A 25,365-nucleotide genomic window follows, 5' to 3' on the forward strand; every position below is an offset into this window, starting at 1 on the left:
TATGGTTGGTGTTCTCCGATCCATATTTTTGCTTTCTTTGAACTGCGGAGTAATTATAATTGTACAAGGTTTCATCGGTTTTGTAGAAATTACTGATAAACACAGTTACTGCAGCTGGTCTGGAATTGTCAGTGTTTACAGGAACTATGTGTCCGTTGTTCAAGTTGTATGTTCTGGTTTCAGTGTCAGTTCCGGTTCGACAACGAATGCCATTTGAGTCTGCCGGACAACCACAAGCGGGTGAGTGGTCCCGGTACTGGCGACGGTCCCAGTCCCGGTCCCGGTCCCGGCATGAGCCTGCACGCCGCCAAGACTGTAAGCTCACCACACCACACCACTAAACTTTGATAGGTTCAAATTCTGTAAATTCAGTGAAAAATTAATTGCCTAATGATTAATAGATTATTGATGGCTTATTATTTCCTATAGGGCATCAAATATATCAGATACTGTTCTTTAAAATCAAAAAGGAAAAGTTAGTAGATTGTTTGGGTTCAACCAAACTTGAGGTCAGGGAACATTTTTTTTACTACCACAAAATTAACTTTTGTACTTAATCCAATGAACTTGATAATTACATATGTTACCAATTGTTTTTTTCAGAATATTACGTTTTACAATAGACAGCGCTGGTGTCATAATAAAGTACAGTAGAATCTCTCTAGTTCACTCTTAACAGATCTGGTACTCCTTTTAGTTCTACCACCATTTAGACCCTGAGTTGTTGATGACTCATTAGCCTGTGTCTTTGTGATATGTCTTTGTCAACTCATTGCAGAGAGATGAAAATAGACAAAATACATCAAGTTTTCAGGCTCAAGATCAGATTAGTTAATACAAACACGTTTTTCTGACACCTTTTGTTCTAAAACTTAGTGTGTGTAATAGTAAATATGCACTAAATAATTTTTTCTCACACAATTTTTTAAGGCAAAATATGGCTAACAGAAAATTGGCAAAGTATGTCAAGATTTTTAGGCTGAGGACAAAAAAGTTTTTTTTGTACAAAACATACAAAACAAATATCCCTCCTTTTCTATGTTTCAGTTCATATTTCAAGAGTTTTATTTAGATTTTTGTAAATCACCTCTGTTAAATATGGTTTTAAACAGTTTTACATAAAAAAATAAATAAGTATGGTTTTGTTCTGCTTTTGCAGATATATCCACAAACCTACGATGAAGGATGGAACTATAAGCAGATATATCTGCAAACTGTTCGCTACAAACAATCTTTAGTGGATATATCTGCCTCCATCCTTGGAGGGTTAAGTTGTTAGTTCCATGGTTTCTTTGGGTTTGATAGTACTATTTGCCTATTTTGTATGTGGTAATAATGACAGTTAATTTCTTTTTATATCAGTTTATTGTACACTTTGTAAATAATAAAGTAAATTAAATGTAAACTCATTACATTGAGCCAAAGAAGTGCATTCATGCTATCCTAGTACTCTGGGCCATGTTAGATTCTATAATTGACCCGGAAAATCTTAGCTTTAAGGATCGAGGTAAATTCGTTCAAATGTCTGCTTTCGTAAGAACTAGTTGTGGCTAAACCAGTAGATTTTTCTCTTTTACTAAATAAAAACTGTACAGCTACATATACTAAACGATATGGAATCACATCAGAATTTTGCTCACGACTCAGTGTAAGAGCTTTAATAAAGACAAAACACCAACCCTACCAACACTATTGATAATCCAACCTCAGCCCTGTTGGTGATTAGTAGGTTCTACTGTACACTGAAATTTTTTACGCTGAAATATTAAATACTTAAAAAATTTTAAGTAAGCGTAAATAAAGTTAGTATATATACATAAAATGTATTGTACATATTGTTAGTTGCTTGTTAAACCATAAGAAATGCATTTGAAGTAAAACTGTAAATATGTATCTGGTTTTAAAATATGTTATTTTACTATTTTACCAAATTTAGTACTTTATAACCTTATTTCATAACAGATTTACTGCCTCCTGATTTTAAATTACTTTAATTATTGATTTTGTTAAAGTTTGTGTCTATTGTCGAAGTATACAAATGTTAAATACATCCTTGTGGTGAGTTCCAGTAAAATCTTTGCTGTAGTACATTTGATTGTTTGGCTGTTGCTTTAGTTGACATTGATTTTTCCAATATTGATATTTTGCAGCTTTTTAAAAATTTGACTATTAGCATTTTTGTATTTTGTTGTTTGTTTAGTGTATGGTAAATTTTTTACTCCACAACCTGATTGTAGTAGCTTTTGATTGTTTTCGTTTTGCCCAAAATTCTTCTCCACTATTGTAGGATAAGCAAGCTGCATGGTAATCAGTTGTGCCTGGATTTGAAATTATACTTTCATTATTCGTGTGTTTACAAGTTGTTGTTTTTTTTTTAATTCAGTGAGTTGTATTTAAATTAGTTTTACAATTTTGTACAGTCTTGACATGTTCAATGTTGAATTTTTTTAATGTCTGCAATTAAATATTTGAATATAGTTGTAAAAATTTGAATTTTTTTGATGAATGTAATGTAAAATAAATTGGATAGCAATTTTGTAATGCAAGGTATTCCTAAAGTAAGGACCATTTAATTATTTTTTTAATTTTATTTTTAGGAAAAATGTTTTTGTAGAGAGAATTAATTTATCCATATAGAAGTTTGTCACCTCAGAATTAAACCAGATAACAATGACAGTCTTGAGTTCCTCATTGTTTCAGAAGTAACAACAGGATGAAACCTCTGAAATTACGTAGACTGTTTAAAAAGTGTGCAATCAAATCTTTTTGAATTTTCTTATTTCTTAAAGTATTGGTTTGAGAACACTTGTCATGAAGGAGAATTATGCCTAACAATAATTTTCAATGTCATGAATTTATGATTATAAGTCTCGGTTTGAGTCTCATCAGCTGTAATTGTTGACCCAAATTTTATGAAATCAACCAAAATGATGCACACATTGTCCCACAAAACTGTAGGTATGATATTTTAATGTGATTATGGGGACTGGTGACTCCAAACAATATTTTAGCACCATTTCATCACATATCCATAAAGTAGAGGAAACTTCTGATGTATTTCAGGAAGATAATTTTGCAAGCATAAATTCTTCAACTGTTGGTAGAAAACCATTTTTGCATACTCTGCAATCTGTATTAACAAGCTGGAAAATGTCTACTGAATAAAAACAATTGCTTTGTAAATATCCAATAGATAGAGCTGCGTGCATGAAATTTTGTATAGGTTTGCCAATATTTAAACATAATCTGACGGCTCTATGTTAGGGATATGCTTCATATTTGTTCTAATAGTAGACAAATAAAAGAGTATTTTTTCAACATCTTGTATTTCTAGTGTTTTAGTAGCCTGATTTAAACTTTAATTTACTAATTGTTGAATATTAACTTCTTAGACTTATTAGAGAAGTTAATAAAATAATTAAAATTTATTATGAAATTATGACCGTATTTGTTTTGATATAAAAATATTTAGTATGTTCTGGAACTACAGAGAGATGAATTAATTATGTTTGTATGGATTGACAGGTGCTCTACGACGGTAAACTGTCCAGTGCCATTGTGTTCATGTACAATCCTGTAGCGACAGACAGTCAGCTTTGTCTACAATCTGCTCCCAAGGGCAACACATCCTACTTCGTCCATACACCACACGCTCTCATGCTACAGGTCAGGTCATCCACATTTGGTGCTAAAGTCAGTAGATGGCAATTGCTTGCATCTACAACAGATGTGACCATCAGGGCCAATCTGGCAAAAGACTCAGTAAACAAACTTTTCTAATGCTCTTTTGACATCCTCAACAAGGCAATGTCAGATGGTATTTTAGTTGTCAAAGAGATAAAAAAAAGTTAAAGTTAAAGTCCAAAGTTAAACTCTGAAAAGCAATTCCCAATTGAAATGTTTATCATATTCAATTTATAAATAAAGTTTCACACCAAATTTCAACCCTGTAGGAGACATCATTTGACAGTTATCTTGCGTACATACAGACAGAAATTGTATTCTATCATTAGCAATTGGCGAGAGAGGCTAAATGATTAGCCAATAAATTTAAAGTATTGAAGTAATCATCTAATCAAAATCCTATAAATGAATAGTATTTATTCTTGAGTTAACTTCAGTAAGTATTATAGGCAGTTTAGTACCGTAGAATAAAATTTATTTTATCATTAGGTGATGTAATCCAAATTTTAATAATTCTGGTGTGTGGTTCAATTTAAATTAATTTTAAGTGTCAAGTTGATATTCAACATTGAAAGACATGCTATGCTTGGTACACTGGGTACCAGGTGTCGGTGCTTATAAATCTGAGAAAACTTGTTATAGACTCCTCATATTATACCTGAAGGGGTTAACATAATTTATTGTAGCGTTTCAGGTGTAATCTAGTGAAATTCTTCTGCGAGGGAGAAGAAAAACATGTGACAAATCTCTAGTAGTTATGTTTTCATGTCTGTAGAGCGATTCCAACATGTTTCGTGTTTTAAAATTGTACTAATCGTTAATTGTTTCGTCGGCAGGACGTGAAAGCTGTGATTACCCACTCAATACACAGCACACTCAACTCTATCGGAGGCATACAGGTGCTGTTTCCTCTCTTCTCACAGTTGGACTTGCCTTACGACTCCATGGACGGTCGCAGAGATCCTACCCTCTGGTCAGTACTCATGAACATCACGTACAAATTATTACGGCATGGTCATTTAGTGTCACATTTTAAATATTATTGTGGCACTTTTCTGTATATGGTGGTTTGATAAAAACTCACTATTCCAACTTATGGACTGACTGAAGTTCATTAAAATTTTACTTACAGTAAGCTATGATTTATAATGAACTAGCAGTTGCCCGCGGCTTCGCACGCAATTTCCCGTTGAAAACAGTACACACTATAATCACTTATTCTTTTTTATCACATTCTAAACATTTCTGAGATAATTGATAGTCGTTCCTTCGTGAGCCTCTTAGGCGCATTATGAAGGTATGTACCATATTCGGTCTGTTAAAATTAATTTTCTGTCTAAGATATTTCCAGTATTATTTAGGAGTGTGCCTTCAAGAAAATGTATCAAAGAAACCCAATTTCGATCATAAAGTGTCTTCTTTTGGCTCTTTTCATTTACCTTCGATACAACCAAATTCGATTACCTTATGTGCAAACATTCACGGATTTGTACAATGAGGTTGTTTTCATAATAGCATTTAATAGTATTTTCATTGCATTAGATAGTTTATTGATCATTGGTGCAATCTGAATTTAAAATTAGGCAATGACGTCTTCTATGCAACCTGCATTACACTACTGATCAAGCACTTTACGATAAAAATTTTTTTAAATTTTAAATGTAAACAAATGTTTCTGCCTCTTTGATGAACTTCAGCTGAAAGTATTAACAGCTGTTAAGTATCAGTTCGCTTTGTATTACGTGTCGTAGCGCAGTCTGTCGGATCCAATATAAAACACTCCAACATCAACATCAAATTATAATTAAAAAATTAATTAAATAAACTACCGTATTTAAATTGGACAACATTTTGAATCTAAACCATTCTCGAAGTCCACTGAAAACACACACAAAATTTCATCAAAATCGGTCCAATAGTTTCTGAGTCTATAAAGGTTTGTCCACACACAAACATTCATTTTTATTTATATAGATATGTTTATAACACTTAAAACTACTCAGATTTTGTGACATAGATATCATGTTTCTTTGTTACTTCAGTGTCATCATTTAATTAGTTGTCACAAAATATAAAATTGACCTCCACTAAATTTAATGTATCTGTTTGATTTCTTTTGTAGAAAAAATTATCTATTGGTTTTAAGAAAGATCAGGTTTGTTTGCTTATACAGTGAAAATTGGCTGTCAGCTCCTGGACTATAAAGTTACTTGATAGACTTGCCTGTTGATATAGAAAATATTTTGTAGTTGTGTGGGGTAGGGCGAGACTTCAAATTGTAACCTTACAAGAATATCTAAGATTCAGAAAAGAAGTAAAAGGTCGTTGATCAACCTTGAGATGAGAAAAAGCTGTCAAGAAACATGTAAGTCACTCAAGATAATGATATCAGTACCAGTAGCATCCTACACTCAAAAAGAAATACTCCTTATAGATAAGTTGGGATTTCAAAAAACACATAGGAGATACATATTACAGAGAATCCTCAATAGTTTCAACACCCCAGCACTAGGAACTTGGAACTCGTAAAAACCCTTCGTTTTTTGAAAACGTTTCTTTCAGGATGCAGATTGTGCAATCTCATTTCTACAAACATGAAAACCTATACTGGCACTGCTCTCAAGTTGAAATTAAAAACTCAAAAATTCCTAAAATTAATATGCTCAGAATCACAGCCTGCTCTGTGAAATACCAGTAGAATCACTACCAAGGGTGACGAACATAATCACTTTAAGTTGTAACACTTAATTTTATTCATCCCTTGAAAAATATTGTAACAAGAAGTATTTGTTATTGTTCACCTACCAAATATATTATCATGACAACATCACCATAAAGTAGAGTATGTGCTTCCAAAAACACTTCTTCAATGCTCTCCATCATCAATAATGTCATTTTCTGTGTTGTGTGGTCAGTTCGAAGCTTCTGGGTTTCATCTGTGAGCTGGTGGAGAGCTCTGCGACAGTGCAGCAGCATATGATACAGAACCGAGGGTTCCTGGTCATCAGCTTCATGCTGCAGCGGTCCTCCCGAGAACACCTCACTCTGGAGGTCCTAGGCTCTTTCCTGGGTCTCACCAAGTACCTTGTCACCTGCCTTAACTCCAACAGCGAGCTGCTCCTCAAACAGGTGATCACTAATTACTCTTCTAGTCTTGCGAAGTAATGTAGACTCTCTATTTACTTTAGATTTATTTCAGGAAGTTAATAAACAACATATTAAGAGCTAGCTATATTGGCTGCCATCCTAATCGTACCCACATAAGGACAATATTAAATCTCATGAACTTTTTACAACCTTATTTTAAATCATAGAATCATAAGATATACCTCATCTGAACAATATAACGTTGCCGTTCATGCAAAATGTTGTATGTAAAAAAGTGTACTTTTCAGGAAACAAAAAAAACATGATAACTTTTAACGTAATATAACTATGTGGTTTGTAATAAATAAATGTATGTTTAAAATGATATTGGTTAAGCTCACAAATATATATAAATGTAATATAACCATTTTTCTTAAGTTTAAGTGAACATACAACTTTTTGCAGTTAAAATCATTTATTCGGGCTAACATAAAACGTATTTTGCATTACAACATAGGACATTTTGCACTTAATGTAGACTTAAGTCAGACTTAAAACGAAACATAGGCCATTTTGCTTTGAAACATAGACATTATTATTTTGTGAATTATTAAGGTTTTAAAAAAGAAAAACAGGATACATAGTTTTAAGAAAAATACAGTTTTATCGATACTTACTACTCTACTAGAATGAGTACTTAAAATGCACAAACAAACGTAATATTAAATAGAATAGGACACGTTGAGAAATGTTTAGTATTTTGGCCATATTTACAAATTTGATCTGCATTACATTTACTTAAAAAAATTATTGCAAGTTAAAACATTGCTATTTTACAAGTAAAACATGTCTGCCATTGGCTTTTGTCATCGTTACACTCGTGGGGAAGTGTATCATAAAAATTATGGTAGTCCTCATTAATAACTTTTTTTAAATACTGCAAATCTTCAAACTTTCTTGTAGTAATTTTTATTGGCGACATGTAAAGACTACATAAATTTTCAAAAGCAGTATGTGTTTTGGGTCGTCTTGGAAGGGTTTGCCAATTGTCTTCCAAATCGAGCTTGAAGTAAATGCAGCCTTTGAAATAGCGAAACGCACACACATCAGAGGACTATGGGATCACCTTTCTTTATGCCAGGCCGCACACTAGTGTAGTAGCCATTTGAAAAGTCAATAAAATCAGTGTACTTCAGTACTACAACATTAAACTCTGTTGGTTTGCTCCTTGCTTCTCGAATCGATCTGACATAGTCAAAGGGCACGTAAAACTCCTTTCCTTTAATTTTTTTCTCGATCTTACTATGGACCGAATCTACCTCCATTTGTGTATGTCCTACTTCAAGGTATTTTTGATATATTGTTGCTTTATTAACATTTGAAAGGTGAAGTAGTGCATTTTGAGACCTTCTCGCACCTATTCTGATACCCGCACCATCTGACCAAATTATGATTTCAGAAAGAAAGGTTTTTTGCACAAATTTCTTTTTGTAAGAATTTGTACAGAATGGAAGCAAAAACACATCACGTTCTAAGCTACCATTGGCCTCATGCCACAAAAAACAATTTACTTCTGCATTTTTCATATTATAAATTGTATAATTATGCAGTTTTAGTTTAGTTTTGTAGTATGCAGAAGAACTCATTATGTTAGGTAATAAAAGAACGGCTTGAACATCAACTGTGTAAACGCCCAATGATTCGTTTACTTAATGGCTCTTTCCTTATCTTTCTCCTTTTCTGCCCTGGATTTCTCTTTTTTTATTTTGATGTATTTTGAATTCTTCATCAGGCACAGTTCCTAGTTTATGCTTAATGCATGTTTCACATTGGTCTTTTTTGGATTGGTAGAGATCAATGTTAACCTTATACATAACCCTAGAAAATACTGATCAACTAGCACTTCTACTGTTGTCAACGCAAAAAATTTTGCTTGTATTCCTTGAAGAGCGCTTCTTTACTTTCCCATACTGGTTCAAGGTAAAGTTTTTGGCTTGAGGCACTGCAGTAGTGGGACTCCATCTTTGGGAGACTATGGAAGAACTCTTCTACCGAGCGAGAGACTTAACATCCTTCTGAACCTCGCTTCTTCTTAGATTTTGCAACAGGAATGACAGGATTATTAACATTTAATGGTTCAAAATTGTATTCCTCTAACTCAGTATTATCATGTGACAGTTCACGAAGCATGACTGAACACTTCTTTCACCCACATCCAATGTGTGTAAAAAACATTTTCTTGCAAACATTAATACGCAAGTTGTCTTTGATTAGATGATATTTGTATGTTACATTTCTTTTAGTTGAGTCAGTCAGAATAGATGTTTTACCGTCTTTTAGTAATTTTCTTTCTTTCTATCAAAGAGGAGATGTAGGCTTTTCTACCAGACCAATCATTTAAAACTTTCCAAAAATATTTAAAGTTTTTCTCTCTGTCTTCCTCCTGCAGACTTGAACATGACAAAGAGTTGGTTATTCTTACTACTCCACTTACACGTACAGCGACATTTCATTTTCCTACCTTCCTTGTCAACACTCAATGTAAAACTTTCCATTTTTTTTTAAGCCCTTGTAACTTTCTCCCCGCATCCTCTTTTCTTTGTTGACTTGTCTTTGCCATTGCTGTGGATTAGATAAACCTTTCCGACTTCTTTTACGTTTCTGTTTTATCCCTCTGATTTCTTGCCCTCGAGCTTCATTTCTATTTTCTTCTCCTTCTCTGTTTTCAAACTACACTATCTTTATTAGTATTCAGTTGGGTATCGCCTGTTAATATTTGTTAAAAAAACTACTGTTTCTTTTTCTGTGCTGCTTTTCTGGTTCTTGTCCGATTTGCTGTTGTTTTTCATAGTTTGTTACTTTCTGAACTGCTACGTGTTTCAGCAGACTTACTTTATTAATTTTCTTCGATCTTCTTTTCTTTTTTGGTTCCTCATCACTGCTAGAAACCTCACCAATAGTCACTACTGGGAGCGTAGTTGTTACTCATCTGAATCCGAAAAATAAAGGACTGTCCACTATCTGACAATTCTTTGTAGTTTACAATTTGGCAGAGTTTTGTTTTATACTGTATTTGAAGTGTTTATTTTCAATATTGGTAGTAGGCTTAGGACTTACAAAATAAGTATGCTCATTAAGGTTTGTTGTACTGTTGTTGTCGATGTTCACAATACCAAACTCACGGTCCATGGATTGTCGAACCTCTGGTGAGACCTCATTTTTCTGCCAACGCCAGTTCAACTAAGCGCCTGCCTCTAAGAGCCATAATTGATAATCTGAAAGAATACAACAGATGTAGTCTAATTACTGTAGTAAAATACTAATTAATTTTACTGAGAAAAAATGTAACTAGTGATAAATTATTATCTAATAGCCGAAAAATAAATATATTAACATTAAAACAGTATTTTAGGTATAGCCAAAATATAGTTGGTTACAAAATGATAAGCATAGTGAAACATTCAGAAATATTCAATTTTACTGATACTTTGATTTTATACGATTACCGTTATGTCAGGATATGCCAACACCGCGACCAGTTATCTATAATAGGCCTAACTTAGGTCTCAATAGCGTTGTGAATTCATTACTCTCTAAAAGTTTTGCCCCATATATATTATCGTAATGTACTTTACAGTATCTAAGTTTCAGTTAGATATAAAGTCTTGATTAGCTCCTAAAACTTTTGATAAAGTAATCTAATAAACATAAATCCTGCAACAATCAAAACCCAACAAGGTAATATAATTTTATAATTCCTTATTAAACGTTTATTAAAATTCAAGTACAGTTACAAAACTGTAGGCCTAAAATAAATTTAATTAGGCTTAGGCCTAGATAAATAAGCCCAATATACTTAAATAGTATGTTAGATGGTAACTGTAATATAATACAACATTAAGTAGTTTAAATTAGATTTTAGAACTACATAATAATTTGATTCAAAAAGTCTTAAGTATGAATTGAAACAAGCCTTTTTGACAAGAAAAACTTACGACATTTTGCAGTAATAACATTAAACACTTAATTAAAACAATTTACATAAGTTTGTAAGTTAAATATAATAACGCCCCAACACATTGGCAACATTAGAATCCTATAAAGAATCCTTTTTCAAAACCAAATCAAACTAAAAAATTTTTTTTGTTGCAAAAATATTCAACAACCATAACCTCACTTTCACTGACAAATTACTTTTAGATGTCAAATCGAGCATTATTGTTATAATTTACAGTAAAAACATTAATATATCTGCCTAAAAACAAACCAGAACTTTTAACAAACAGCAGCTGAGTAAAAAATAAGAAATTATACTTTATTTCACTTACCTATTATTATGTTAGAGCTGAGTTGCCAATCAATCAACAATCCAATGACAACATGAGACAATTTGCAGGAACAGGTGGCTTGAACATGAAAACATATGGCATTTTGCATTTTGCTACAGCTTTTTTTCTATGGTCAAAAACATATGACATTTTGACACAAGTTCCGGATAGTGAAGTCAAAACATATGATGCAATAAAAAAAAAATGGAAATTTTTTAACATAAGACATTTTGCTACGAACGGCAACGATAAGTAATAATGTATCCAATTTTTAAATATTTTTATTAATTATTCAGAAAAAATCGTTTAAGTGTATTTTACTTCACTGTTTAAATAGTAATTCAATATTAAAAAGTATAAACTTTATAACAACTAAAAACTAAAACGCTTGCATATTAATTTTATCTTTTACATGACAAATCTCCCATAAAGCGAAAGCGTTAAATATTTACTGTAATTATTGAACAGTAATTAGTATTGAAGATAGTAAAACAATAAGCATGAAAACAACTTATTGATGCTTGTTGTATGGATGCTCAACTCATCTCTTTAAGAGTATTGTCACACATATTAAATAATCAAACAATTTTTATAATAATGTGTATGAACCACTCCGGTGGAAGACTAACAGATGTTCAGTTGTTTTGTTTCTCGTTCCTGACGTGGCAGCTGTTGGATCATGTGCTGTTCAACCCTGCACTGTGGATCTACACGCCCGCTGCCGTCCAGACCCGCCTCTACTCGTACCTGGCCACGGAGTTCCTGGCAGACACACAGATATACTCTACAGTCCGACGAGTGTCAACTGTGCTCCAGACTGTACACACTCTCAAATACTACTATTGGGTGGTCAACCCTCGGGCCAAGAGTGGCATCACACCAAAGGGTCTGGGTGAGTCTTCTACCTTTCTATTGTTACTGTACTACCCAGCAGGGATCACCTCCAGCTGGTTTATACCTTCCAGTTGAACCTACCACTGAGCACAGCAAAAACTGATACGTCACTTAAATATGGGCAACCTTATGGATGTCCAGGAGCGGCAAATCACTAACCGCAAGTGTCGAGATTCTGGGGTGCAAGGGTAATTCAATAGGTCAAGTCTACTGCGGGAAATGACTGTTGAAGTTGGTGGGGTCCGTTCCCTAAGTATCAGAAGCCGATACTTAATAGCTTTAACAAGGGTGTGCCACCCCCTGCCTGCTTTGACTGGAGGGGCTAGTTCAGTGCTTGCCTCCCCTTCTACCAGGGGGGCATTGACTTTGAGATTAGTGCCCTAATTCTTCCTAATGGATCTCGATAGAACGCGGCCCCTACCCCGTAACTTTAACCATCCTTAATATCCTGTCACTCCGGAAGCAGCGTTAAGGTTCTTATAGGACTAAGTGCAATTTATAACCTTCTTCTCCTAAGAGAACAAAAAAAGGGGAAAAAAGTTTCTGTACTGTATTTGCTTTAGCCTGCTATTCATATTAGCTTTAATGTTTAATCTGTGATTTGATTAAGTAAAAGTTGTAGTGATGAATAAGTGTAAATTTTCAAATTTCAAATTTGGTTACAGTTTTGAACTGTAAATTTTTACGTGGAAGATCCATTTGAACTTTATAGTTTAATTATATTTACTATTGAAATTTGTAAATTACAAACCAAACTCTAATGTTCGAGAATACCTAAAACTAAGATTTAATTTATCTGGCAAAAATTAAAACTTTTCTTAAAAAATTGAGTTTTACAATACAAAAATGTCTAAAGTCAATTTAAATTGTTATTTATTTAAATATAACTTTTAACATCCACTTTTCTAACTTTTTTCAACAATCTGTAATGGTTAAATTTGTAATCTTTCAGTCATTGTCTCATCTTTTTGCTATTTTTTTTTTATTCATAATTGTGATTTATTCGCAAAAAGCATTCACAAATTTTTTTTAATTGAATAACTTTATTGCCCTATAGAATAATGTTTATTATAGAAACTAAACAAGTTACAATTTGTTTACTTTTATGAACAAAACGTTCATTATAACAATTTGAATTATGTGTATTGAGTCTTTGTTTTGTAAACCGAATTAAAACTAATCAGAGTCTTAACTGATGTGGTTAGGTCTGCTGGTAGTTTAGTTTGTCAGTGTTTTTTATATCCTGAACAATCCTTTCTTCGTTTTCTCAGACAAAATAAATTGCGGAAGTAGGATAACATATTTGCAGGATGACCAAAAGTTGTGGTGTTATAGACGGACCAAGACCAGCCCAAAAAGACATCCTGGGAGTAAGGGCATACATCCTACTGTTCCTCAAGCAGCTGATGATGGTGGGCCAGGGCGTGAAGGAGGATGAGCTACAAAGCATACTGAACTACCTGTCTACTGTCCGTGAGGACGAGAATTTGCATGATGTCGTCCAGACCCTCATAGGTGAGATGCTTATTAGTACAGTATATCATGTGTAATATTCATAATTATCAATAACAGCTTTGGTAATTGTATTTTCATTACAACCTTTACAATAACAATAAAACATTAGGGATGGACTAATTTAACCCTTTGCGCTTGAAAGGCCAGCAGCACTGGCCACACTAAGGTTGCAGACAGCTCGCGTTAGTTTTGCAATAGTTTGTCCTCGCAACTCCCATGCTCAGTACAGATGGCCGCACTTCTTTCATTGACAGCTCAGCGGTTATATTTGTTGTTTGCCTCTCCAGATCGGAATTATTTTTCAATTTCCTCTCTGTTATTTGCATAGTAATTTTAAAATGTTTAAAAAAGAAATGAAAAATAATTTAAAAATTAATTTCTAATACAAAGATAGACATTTATTTGGGAAATTTAACTCTTAGACGTATATTGTTAACAAAGATAAGTAAGTAAAATGTTGAAAAGTAGGCCTTTTCAGTTATTTTATACTCAGACATGAGCTATTTTACATTTTTTTCAGTCTTTACATTTTTTTTAAATACATACCTATGTGTAGTCAAGAATAGGTAGCACACGTCTTCTAGTAAAATTTCCTATTCCTAGGTTTCTATCCCTTTCATCACTTAAGTGTATAGGCTCACTAAACGTCATTCGTCTTAATTTAATATTTACTGCTTTACTTAAAAATGTCTTTAAACTAAACCTGCTCAATAGGTTTCAGCACTCACCATTCATTATAAAACAAAGAGACTATTAGAAAATAACTGCTATGTTTAGTGGCCATTGGTGCTGGCCTTACGAGCTATGGACATATATCTTGTCCAGTACAATTGGACATACGAGCTGAGATAACATTACTGCAAAAATTAATCCGTGCTTCCGTCAAAATGGCGGCGGCTAGTAGAGCTGGCTATACGAGCTCCAAGGACAAATTATAAATACTGCCTTTGAGTGCATAGGGTTGAAAGTTAGTTTTGTAACTTCAGAACCTGAATCTGACTCGTTCCAAACAAAGTACATTCAGGATTAACATAAGAACTGAAAGCTGTTTGTCATGCATTGCTAATGCTTAAAACTCATTCATAATTTTCAGATTACCTCCATTTTCATGTTTAAAATTACCAAATGAGGGAACAAATCTTTTCCTGCAGTCGGTTAGTTACGTAGTGTCTTTGTGTTTGGTCATGTACAATAAATGGATGGCTCGATTAATTGTGATCGTGTCCTTACTGGGAGTCCAATTTTTTAAAGATTTTGTTATAACAATTTGGATAACTCAGATACCCAACAATTTGGATAGCTCAGAGATCCAGACAAAACGAGGTTGTACTGTATTTTCTTGCTGACAAAAATTACAAAAATACTTTCAAAGTGATCTTAGATCAAGAATTGATAAATAAAAGAGATGATGTATGACCATTTGATTGTGTAGTAATTCTGTAAAATATTGATTTGACCTTGATACTCAACTAAAATTACAGTATTTTTATATTTCTTATCACTGCCCTTTTCTAAAGTGATAGACAATAATAATTACCAATTGCTATTGGAATTGTGTTACAAGTTTTGTTTTAGGGTCTGGCTGTCGATTACATTTCCCTTACTGTGATAATGTAAAATTAGCGATATTTAAACACACACACACACACACACACACACACACACACACATAACTATCATTGTAATGGAATTGGAATTATATCATTTTAATACTACTATTGTAGAAAAGAAAATCAGAATAGGCCACACTATAAAACATCTCTTTACAAAATATTTCCAGGGAAATTTATTCAGACTGTTTGCTCTGAATTAAAACTAATTTGTGGTCTATTTGCTGAACTAAAACCAATGCATTTACCAAGTACAGCATTTTCGACAGTAATTTCATGACCTTATGGCATTCCCAGACTGTCTTCGAATTAAAGTCATGGTTGGCCAAGACCTGCAGAGCAGCCCCTGCTGTCCGAGTTAATGTAGATGTTTTTGCCTTTGTAGCCCCTTTACACATTAACTCTTGCACATTCTGCAAGGCCTGTAACTTCAGCCTGAAAGACAACCACTGCCCCAGTACCCTTCAGAGTCTTTTGACCCCGTCCGTATACCAGGTTAGAGCCTTCTTCATGTAGTCAGGCTCACCTTTTGACCATTCCTTCCTTTCAACAATGTTGACTTGAAATGGTTTTTCCCAGTCCGTAACCTTTGCCATTCTGTCAGACAATCATTTCTAGAATATCCAGTTTGTGAATGTCAACGATCTTGGAGTGCTTACTAGCATGGTGATGATGCCAGTTCCCGTTGTCCCACTTCAGTCCGTAGGCAGCCATCCTAGCCTCTCCTATGACGAATATGTCTAGGGGTGGGAGGTTTAGCACTACTTCCATAGCAGCGGTTTGGGTGTTTCCTCTCATGGCGCCCATTGTCCCCAAGCATGCCAACCACTGTACCTTTGACAGGTTTTTTGCGGCAGTTACCTGTTGGACTTTTGGCCACCATACCACTGAGCCATACACCATCATTGGTCTGATGACTCTGGTGTACAGCCAATGTGACATGTTGGGTCTAAGCCCCCATGTTCATCCTACTGCATGTCTCACCATCATCAATGTAGTCTGAGATCGGCTGATTATGTATTCCAGATGACTATTCCAAGTAAGTTTATCATCTAGTTTGGCTCCTAGATATTTGAACTCCCTGCTTATCTGTATCTGGCCCCCACATAGGACTGGCTGTGTGATTTCCAGTTTCCTCCTACTTGTAAATGGTATCATGACGGTCTTCGAAGGATTCACTGCAAGTCCTTCTTCGTCACACACCATCGCTCCACAATGGCCAGTGCTCTCTGCATCATTTTCTAGACACGTAACCATTATGCTTGCCTCTTATGAGTATGACAACATCATCTGCATAGCCTTGAGCATACATACCCTGTTCATTCAGAGTCCAGAGTAAGTCATCCACAACTATTTTCCACAGGCTTGGTGATAATACACCTCCTTGTGGACATCCTCGCTGCGTTTTGACCTCTCTTGTGACTCCGCACAGAGATGCCTGTGCTCTTCCATGCTTAGAGAAGCATGTTATTTATCCATCTAACAACAGTTTTCTCGTACTCCTGATGTAAGCTTAGACACTATAGAGTGAGTACTCTCGTATTATCAAAAGCTCCTTCTATATCCAGGAATACTGCTAAAGCTGTTTCCTTTTGTTCAATAGCTTGCTCAATCTTGCCAACCAGACAGTGTAGGGCTGTTTCACAAGATTTACCTTTCTGATAGGCATGTGATTTGGATGTAAGGGACGGTTGGATGAGGACTGTGTCCCTTAAATGAACCAGAACCTTCTCCATGGTCTTGATGAAGAAGGATGTTAGGCTTATTGTCTATAAGCCTTTGCAACCTCATAGGAGGGTTTACCTGGCTTCGGATAAAGCTAGACTAGTTCTAAACAGTCTTAGAAGCAGAGGTATCACCAAGTCCCCACTTTCCTGCAGTAAAGCAGGAAAAATGCCATCGGTACCTGGTGATTTGAACGGCTTAAAAGACTCCAGGGCCCGTTTTATCCCTAAGTAGTTGATAACAGTCTTTGCACAGTTCCAGTCTCCTTAGACGAGCTATCTCTAGGTTCTCGCCCGCCATTCACTAACAACTGTTTCACTGGTTTGAAAAGAAGGTTTTTGAAAAGATCCTGGGAAGTGTGTATTCAGTAAACACTGAAGAGTCTCCTCAGGATCCTTGGTGTGAGTCCCATCTCCTTAAGTATAGTACCCACCACATTTATGAGGCTTCGAGCTAGAACTTTTTGGAGTTTTTGCACAGTCAGTACCTTATCAATACCCTGACAGAATTCTCTCCACGAGTTTCTCTTAGCCCTTCTCACCTCTTTATTGTACTCTGTTAGGGGCAGCAGAGTACCTATCCCAGTTCCGTGCACGTTTGCATGTATTATATGCTCTGCGAAGGTTTTTTTTCCTCAAGGTTTCCAGCCCCTGGTTCCACCAGCATGCTTTTTTCCTTGAGTTTTTCTCTATCACGGGGCAGGCTTTGTGGTACGATTCTTTCATGGCGTTTTGCAAAGAGTTCGCCATGTCCTCGACCCCTTGCCCCTGATACCCATTTTCCCTTACTAGATTGCTTTTTAGCTCTGCATTGAAAGCTACCCAATCTGTTTTCTTGAGGTGCCTCCGCGTAAGGGTTTCCGAACTCCACAATCTGCCTCATCTCCGCAGTTGGCGGTGGTTCTGGAGAATCATATGGGAGGTAAACCGCTGCAAACAGGATTCTGATGTTGCTATTATCTGTCTGCAAGTGAACCTCTGTCACGGCTGTGTCCTCTAGAACACATTTGTGCCATTTTTAGTGATTTGATTTTGTTACTGACATGTATACATGCTCCTATGGGTTGTTACTGCCAGAATCTTATATCAAATTACCTTTAGCGGTGCTCATCCCCATCACACAGCTGCCAACGGTCCATGGATCGTGGATCAGGACCACGCCTATGTCGTCAGCCAGGATCTTCTGGCAGAGTGTTGCCGTAGCTGCTCTGCTGTGGTGTAAAAAATCTTTACCAGGCTTTTAGCTGGGCCCATTTTCAGCTGAACTCCTTCAAAAGGACTCAGCTCCTGGATCTGCTTCTCCAGCCACTCCTTAGTTTCTGTGTGTTTACACAGCCGACCACTAATCGCTCCACCTTCAACATGACAGGCTGAACATCCTAACGTTTTTTTATTTTTCCCTTAAAGGCCGCGTTTGCCCAGCACTTCTTTCTTCAGGTTGTTGGCTTCTCTTCCCATCGATAGTTTTACTTCTGGGTGTTCGAGCCGGGACAATAGCCAGTTTCTCCACAGAGATCTTTTCGGCATATGTTTCGGGGTGTCCTTAGTGACACCTCTATCATGCCCCTTCCTTCTTTTTTCTCCCCCTCCCTTTGCTTGTTCTTCAGATGTCAGCTGCGATCACAGCCTCTTCACACCTGCATAGCTTAGGGGTTTGTTGTTTTTTGGGCTGGTACGGAATGAGTTTTCCCTTGCTCTGGGCCCCCGACAACAAACAAGTTCCCTTTTGAGGAACCGGCTTCGTTGTGTGGTTTTATCAGAGCTCGGTTTTTCTCTTCCCACCTCTTCTGCCTTTCTTTCCAGGGGGATTATCGGATCACCTCTAGCGACAGCCTCTTCAATCCTCCGCTTTCGTAGTTCGCCTCTCGAGAGCCCGCTTCTTTTTTGCTCTCTTCCAGCCGAATTTCGCCTTCTGACAAGAGAAGTCTGTCTTCCTCCATTGGGGTCATCTCAGACACTCTTAATTGCTCAATCGGTAGCTCTTCTGGTTGAGTTCCGCTTACCTCTTGAGTTTCAGTTTTGTTTTTATTTCTTTTTTCATTCTTCTTTCTGTTCCCACGAGAACCGGTGTTTTGCAGTCCATCTTCCCCCAGTGACCCGATTTAGGAAGATAAGGGTAATTACGACTGGGTTTTCCCCTGGTTCCCAGAAGGCTCCGTTGAAGACACTGAATGTACCCCCAGTGCCAAACGAGACTCCTCAGCACGGTCGCATAACACCTTAGTCTGGGGTTGTTGGTAAAAGTAGGGGTGGGAACATCAGGAAAGGAAGGGATAGGTAACTGCTCTCAATTTCAGGGCCAAACCAAGAGGGGGGAAAGGTTTTCTACCCTTTTTACTGGAATATGTGGCAAGGGAAGGTGGCTTCCTCCCCTTGCCCTGCCACTCCATTAGAAGTTGCAGCACACGACGAGGATGTTACATCACCCACGATTCCCATCTGGACAGTGGCTGATGCCGATGAGGATGCCAGTCCCCCACGGGAAAGTGGCTGCACTGCTAGGTTGTAAAAGTGTTACTTCAAGTCGTTCTTTGGATAAGAAAAGTATCATCTCTTTCTTGAATCTGTAGTGCCAAAAATTAAATTGATTTGTTTAAAAAAAAGTAGTCCTTATAAAATGATTTCAAATCACGTGAATTAAATTTGCTTCAGGTTTGATGAGTGACCATCCAGCTGCGATGGTGCCAGCGTTCGACATGAAACATGGTGTTCGCACTGTGTTCAAACTGTTGGCGTCGGAGAGTCAGCTGATCAGGCTGCAGGCGCTCAAACTCCTCGGCTTCTTCTTGAGTCGCAGCACACACAAGTTAGTACTCACCATCGGTTCAGACACTTAGTCTAAATGTCCAAGAGATGTCTGACATCAGTGTTAAAATTGTACATTGTTGCAGGAGGAAGTATGACGTGATGAGTCCTCACAACCTGTACACTCTGCTCGCCGAGCGATTGTTGCTCAATGAGGAAACGCTCACGTTGCCAACGTACAATGTTCTGTATGAGGTAAACATCTTATTATGTTTGTGGACATTATAGTTAAATTTTTTTGTCACTAGATATAACATACAGTTTGTTTGTTTATTAAAATTAATATATAAACTGAACGCAGAGATCATTTTCTGTTTATCTGCGGTATTTTGTTCAAGGGTGTTGATTAGTAAATTATTCAGAACCTGTTTTTCTCTTATGGCCATTTTTAAGTCTATGCTTTCTGACCTTTTGTAAAGTTTGATGATGAAGCCTGTTCTCTAATTTATAAATGATTAAAGATAAAAAATAAAACTTGAGGAATGTTTTTGGTCAGAGGTCTACATTTTAATGTATTCTAAATTTTTAACCGTTCTCACTCTCCCAAAGTTTTAGCACCTCCCCAATTCAACAGTTTCGAACGTGTTTTCCTTTGTGGATGCACTGTGGGCAAGCCATAAAACCAAAGGTCTGGGGGAAAATGTTTGTGTCTGTATTTGTTTTAAAGGTATTCAATTTGAAAGGCCAAATTGGGGCCTTACAGATTATCATAACCTTATTATATGATATTTATAAAAAGTACATTGATAGTTTTTTTAGAAGACAAAACATCTTAAAGTCTTGGTTTTCCTAATGTTCCTCTCTAAATATTATGTTCAGTTTATAAAAAAAGTTACAAATTCTCACACTTTTAATTGGCATAATATACCAAATTCCCCATTGTTTACAGTGAAATAAACCATAACAAATAGAAACAACTAAATCTGAATCCACATAACAGAGAATTTTGTTGATATAGAATCAAGAATCAAGTCTTTAAACACAATTTATGCAATGGACAAAGTCAATATTATATTGTATCATAGGAAATACTGAAAAATCTAATTTACAAGTATAAATATAAAAAAGTAAAAAATTAAACTATTAGTCAAACGATTTACTATTACAACTTAAATCTGGGTAAAGATAGACAAGCTTTCTCAGGCAACTTATATTTAAAAAAAATAATTTTCTGGTTGTTAAATTAGATAATGGTTGTTAAACTTTATAAGACAACCATACATACTAGATTGAAATTTCCATTATATTAAATTCCCCAAAAAGAGGCAACACGTATCCCTTCATGAACACTCTTAACTTCTTAAGAGAACACAGTACCTTTTCTTGCCATCTAAAGAACCATTGTCTTAAAGGGGAGATTTTATAGATAAGTAGATTTAGATATTAGAAATATAAAGCATGATCTATAGAAACAACAAACCTGCAGACCGATAATTAATTAATACTGATGAATATATGTGACAAGTGGAACATTATTATGTCACCTGATGGCCATCATGTTATAGGAATGACATACAATACCAGTGTAATGCTATTAGAAAGGTTTAAACTCCACCATATATGCTGTGATGTAATTAACAACATGGATCTCATATTAAAAACTTTCCACAACTTATAGATGCATTTTTTGAATTGGAATAAGACAGAAACACTGTTAATATTTACAATAAATACGAAATTGAATTAAAACTGCATCATATAGTGCTAACTAGTAGTATAGCCAGTATTAATATGATGGATTTGATACTAACTAGGTAATTTCTGTACATTTGATCAGTTAAAAGTAAACGCTGTTGTCTATTGCAGATCATGACAGAGCACATCAGCCAACAGATCCTGTACACAAGGCACCCAGAACCAGAATCCCACTTCAGGTTGGAAAACCCTAGTAAGTACACAGTTAATATGATGATACATAAAGTGTTAAAAGAATTAAAATAACTAAAAAGAACTGACACATTTTAACATAATTTTGTATTCACGAAATATAAACTAAATAGTAACATTTATGTATGTACAGATAGAAAAACTCAACGTTTTTAGTGTAACGTAGTAAAATATCAATAACGTAAGAAGCATCTCTGTAGAGTCGGTATCCTTCGGGAGGATCCGCTCTATAGAACGTGTGACAAGCAGGAGGAAACTGCTGAACACCTGCTCAACGACTGCCCTGCAATAGCAAGGGAGTGGTACGCCATATTTGGTAGTTTGGACTAAGGTGGTAAATTTCCCCAGGAGGAACTGATAGGATGTTTTCGGCAGTTTGTAGAACTGCTGAAACCATAGACTGGTCGGCCTCATGGTGTGCTTCCGGTTGTGCAAAAGAACCTTGATGCTTAAGTGCATGGCAATAGGCCGCCCCATACAAGAAGAAGAAAATAGCGATACGGCCAGCTTCTATGCCTGTGCTGGCGTGAAATCAAAATTTTGCACATCACACATTATTCCCTGATGATTTCTTTTAAAAAGATATTTTTTCAGATGAATCAACTTTTTACATTAATGGTCATGTCAATCAACATATCTGTAGAATTTGGTGGTTAGAATCACCACATAAATTTTTTTGAGTATGAACGCTACACTTCAAAAATCAACGTTTGTTGTGCTTTAATGCAAGATAGCCGTTTATCTTTGGAGATAATTCTGTAACCAGTACAATTTGTTGTGATGTACTGGAATTTTCTGCATTTCCCCAATTTGGCAAATCTGAAACTACGGAAGCCCCAATTTACTTCCGTAGTATGTTCAGTAGAATGGTGCTCCAGTACATTTCCATAACCATGTTCGGCATGTTTTGGATGACAAGTTTCAAGATCGATCAAGTGGGAGGGGAGGGTCGGTACAATGGCCACCAAGAAGTTCAGATTTAATTCCAATGGATATTTTTCTGATCCTACGTCAAGAACATTGTGTATTCAGAGAAGATTAGAAACCTGAACCGCCTATGAGCTCATAAGGAATGCTATTCCAAACTTTACTCAAGAAATGCTGAGAAATGTTTGGCAGGAGATTGAATTTCGATTTGATACTTGCAGAGCCATAAACGGTGCCCATATTGAGATTTATTAAGTACCACTAAAATCATTTTGAGTTTTCTGTCTGTAAATATTTAGAAATGATATATAGTTAAAATTTTGTGAATAAAAATGTTATGTTAAAATGTGTCAGTTCTTTTTTGACCTCTGTATAACAAGTTTTGAAAGGAAACTAAAAAAGTATTGCACTTTTTCATCTAATTATTTTGTTTATTATTGGCTATATTTTACATATGACATCTTTGGGAAGGTTTGTGTTAGACTTTCACCTTTTTCTAGAGGTGCAAAGTTTGAAAGTAATTTACACAAATCTTTTTGAGAATCCAAATTTAAAAAACACCAATCAGTATTTATCTTTAAAATTGTGCGTTTGATTACAGTGATACTGAAGGTGGTGGCTACCCTTATACGACAGTCCAAGCAGACAGAACAGCTGTTGGAGGTAAAGAAGCTGTTTCTCTCAGATATGACGTTGCTGTGCAACAACAACCGTGAGAATCGCAGGACTGTACTGCAGATGTCAGTTTGGCAGGTATAGTTACCCTAAAAAGACTGGGAATCAGGTTTACCAGTACAGTAATAATATTGTTCGTTGCTTGTTATGTTTCAACTGTTAGTTTTATACAGTGTGTTCTGAAATAGGTGTTGGAGAATCCCTTCTAGGAATCAAAATAATATTTTTTTCTCATGTGAATAATATTCAGAAATGCATGCTATGGTATTATTCATGTGATTAAACAATATAATAAAACTACATTTACTTAAAGTATAATGAAAATATTATTCTTTCTCTTAATTGGCCAATACTCATAAAAACATTATTGTAACCCAAGAGGTTCCAAAGTCAAAGAGTGAAAACTTTCTCACCTCACCATCAGCTGCCCTCACTGAGCTGCTCCACCACGAAGGGACCTGAAATTTCAAAAAGAAAATTGGATATTTCCCAGGTGATCCCAATTTTCGTTCAACTGCCACACCTGTGTTTTCATGTTCCAACCAGCTGCTTCACTACAGGCCATCTGTGGCTGCTGTAAGATGATACACATTAGCCTTAAGTAGTGATTATTTGAACTACTACAAATACACAGTAGTGCTGTTTAATTGCTACTACACTCTTCACGGTAAACTAAGGAACTATCCCAAAAGCACATGGTGAAGTTTTACCTGGATATTATAAAAAGAAATTTTATTGTTTTTTAGTGTTTTCAGTTGTGTTTTTGAAGTTGCTACTGATTTTTTAAATATTTTTATTGTGGTTTAGTCGGTTCGGCAGGAATTATATGTAATAATGATAAGGACGTTTTATTGATTTTAGATTTGTCCAGATGCATTGTGAATTAGGCCTTCAGCAGTGTGTAAATTTTGTAAGCATTTTGATGATCGTGGTGTGGACTCAATTTATTAACTATGATTTGACGTGATGAATCTGGAGATTCTGGTGGCAATTTGGTTGATGAAGATGTTGCTAAGGTTGATCATGATGGACGAGAAACACGTTACATGTATACTGACTATGGAGCAGTTTTTTATAATAAACCAAATTTTTCACATACACAAATCTCCTGATGACAGATTTCTGTGATAATAAGTGCTTTTACGATGTTCAGTGTGGATTCTGTGTTAATTCCCCCTCAGTTTTGCGGCATTTGACGATGATCAATTTGTGTAGTGTAATCTTAAAGCCCCACTTGTTGGTCGCCATTTAATGAAGATCAATGTTTATGCGAATGACTTGAGTGCCCCCCAATCACGTGATGTAAATCAATCTCAGACATACTATTAGATAGCTTATTTCTAGCCCCATGTTATGTGTCTTTACGTCAATATAGGGTAGTGCACTTAATATAGGTATTTATGACTCACCTTTAGTTCTTTAATTCAGTTAATATACTTCCTTTTAACTGATTTTCACTTGGAAGGAAAAATAAATCACTCACTTTCCTTTTGATATTTAAATTCAAATCACTGATTTATTGATTGAAAACACCACTTCAAACACGTTGTGTCAATTTACATATGTACGCTCAGCACGTGTTTACTAAACTTAGATTCATCACTATAATCACAAATTACATTTTTTAAATCTCATATTTAAATTACTATTTTATTATTTTAGATGTAAACAGATATAGTTAATCATCACTATTTAACATTTTATCAGTTAATTTTAAAAAGCACATGGGAACGAAAGAGAGAGGACATTACTACGTCCTTCCCTTACTGTCTTGTTCTCGAGAAGAAAGAAACAGGCCGAGATCTTTCGAACAACTTAGTGGTTCACAAAACGGGGGTTACACACCGGAAATGAAGGAAAGCCGGCAGCTTTTTAGCCTACAACCCAAACCGATATGATCAATTTGAATGATAAACATCCTTGTTTACATCTACCATCTATACGTCAATTACCACTCACAGGTTATACGTCAATTTCCGCTTATCGTTCTTGGCACGAACCATTTTAATTTAAACAATATTGACTATTTCCGTGATAATGATTGCTCTTGGACACAGGCAAAACATTACTTTTGAAACTTTGGAAGGTTGTAGCTACAAGGGGAAAATCTCTGATAAATATTGAGGAAAAGGTTAATTTTGTTTGTAAGATACTCCCTAAAGTTCCCTGATGCCAATTTCTGAAACATCCTCTGTGCTAGCTAAGATACAGTGAGGGAAAGAAAAGTTT

General features: G+C 35.5%; 1 protein-coding gene across 1 annotated transcript in view; it reads left to right on the forward strand.

The window, feature by feature from the left end:
* LOC124357822 (neurobeachin-like) overlaps positions 1-25,365 on the forward strand; it is a 628,187-nt gene that overhangs the window by 340,412 nt on the left and 262,410 nt on the right. The window contains 10 exon segments of the mRNA XM_046809880.1: positions 184-315; positions 3,526-3,666; positions 4,521-4,657; positions 6,600-6,813; positions 11,739-11,991; positions 13,329-13,508; positions 19,495-19,648; positions 19,734-19,842; positions 21,454-21,535; positions 23,063-23,214. Of these exon segments, the coding sequence (XP_046665836.1) occupies positions 184-315; positions 3,526-3,666; positions 4,521-4,657; positions 6,600-6,813; positions 11,739-11,991; positions 13,329-13,508; positions 19,495-19,648; positions 19,734-19,842; positions 21,454-21,535; positions 23,063-23,214 (1,554 nt within the window).

Source organism: Homalodisca vitripennis, chromosome 3, assembly GCF_021130785.1.
Source record: "Homalodisca vitripennis isolate AUS2020 chromosome 3, UT_GWSS_2.1, whole genome shotgun sequence".
NCBI lineage: Eukaryota > Metazoa > Arthropoda > Insecta > Hemiptera > Cicadellidae > Homalodisca > Homalodisca vitripennis.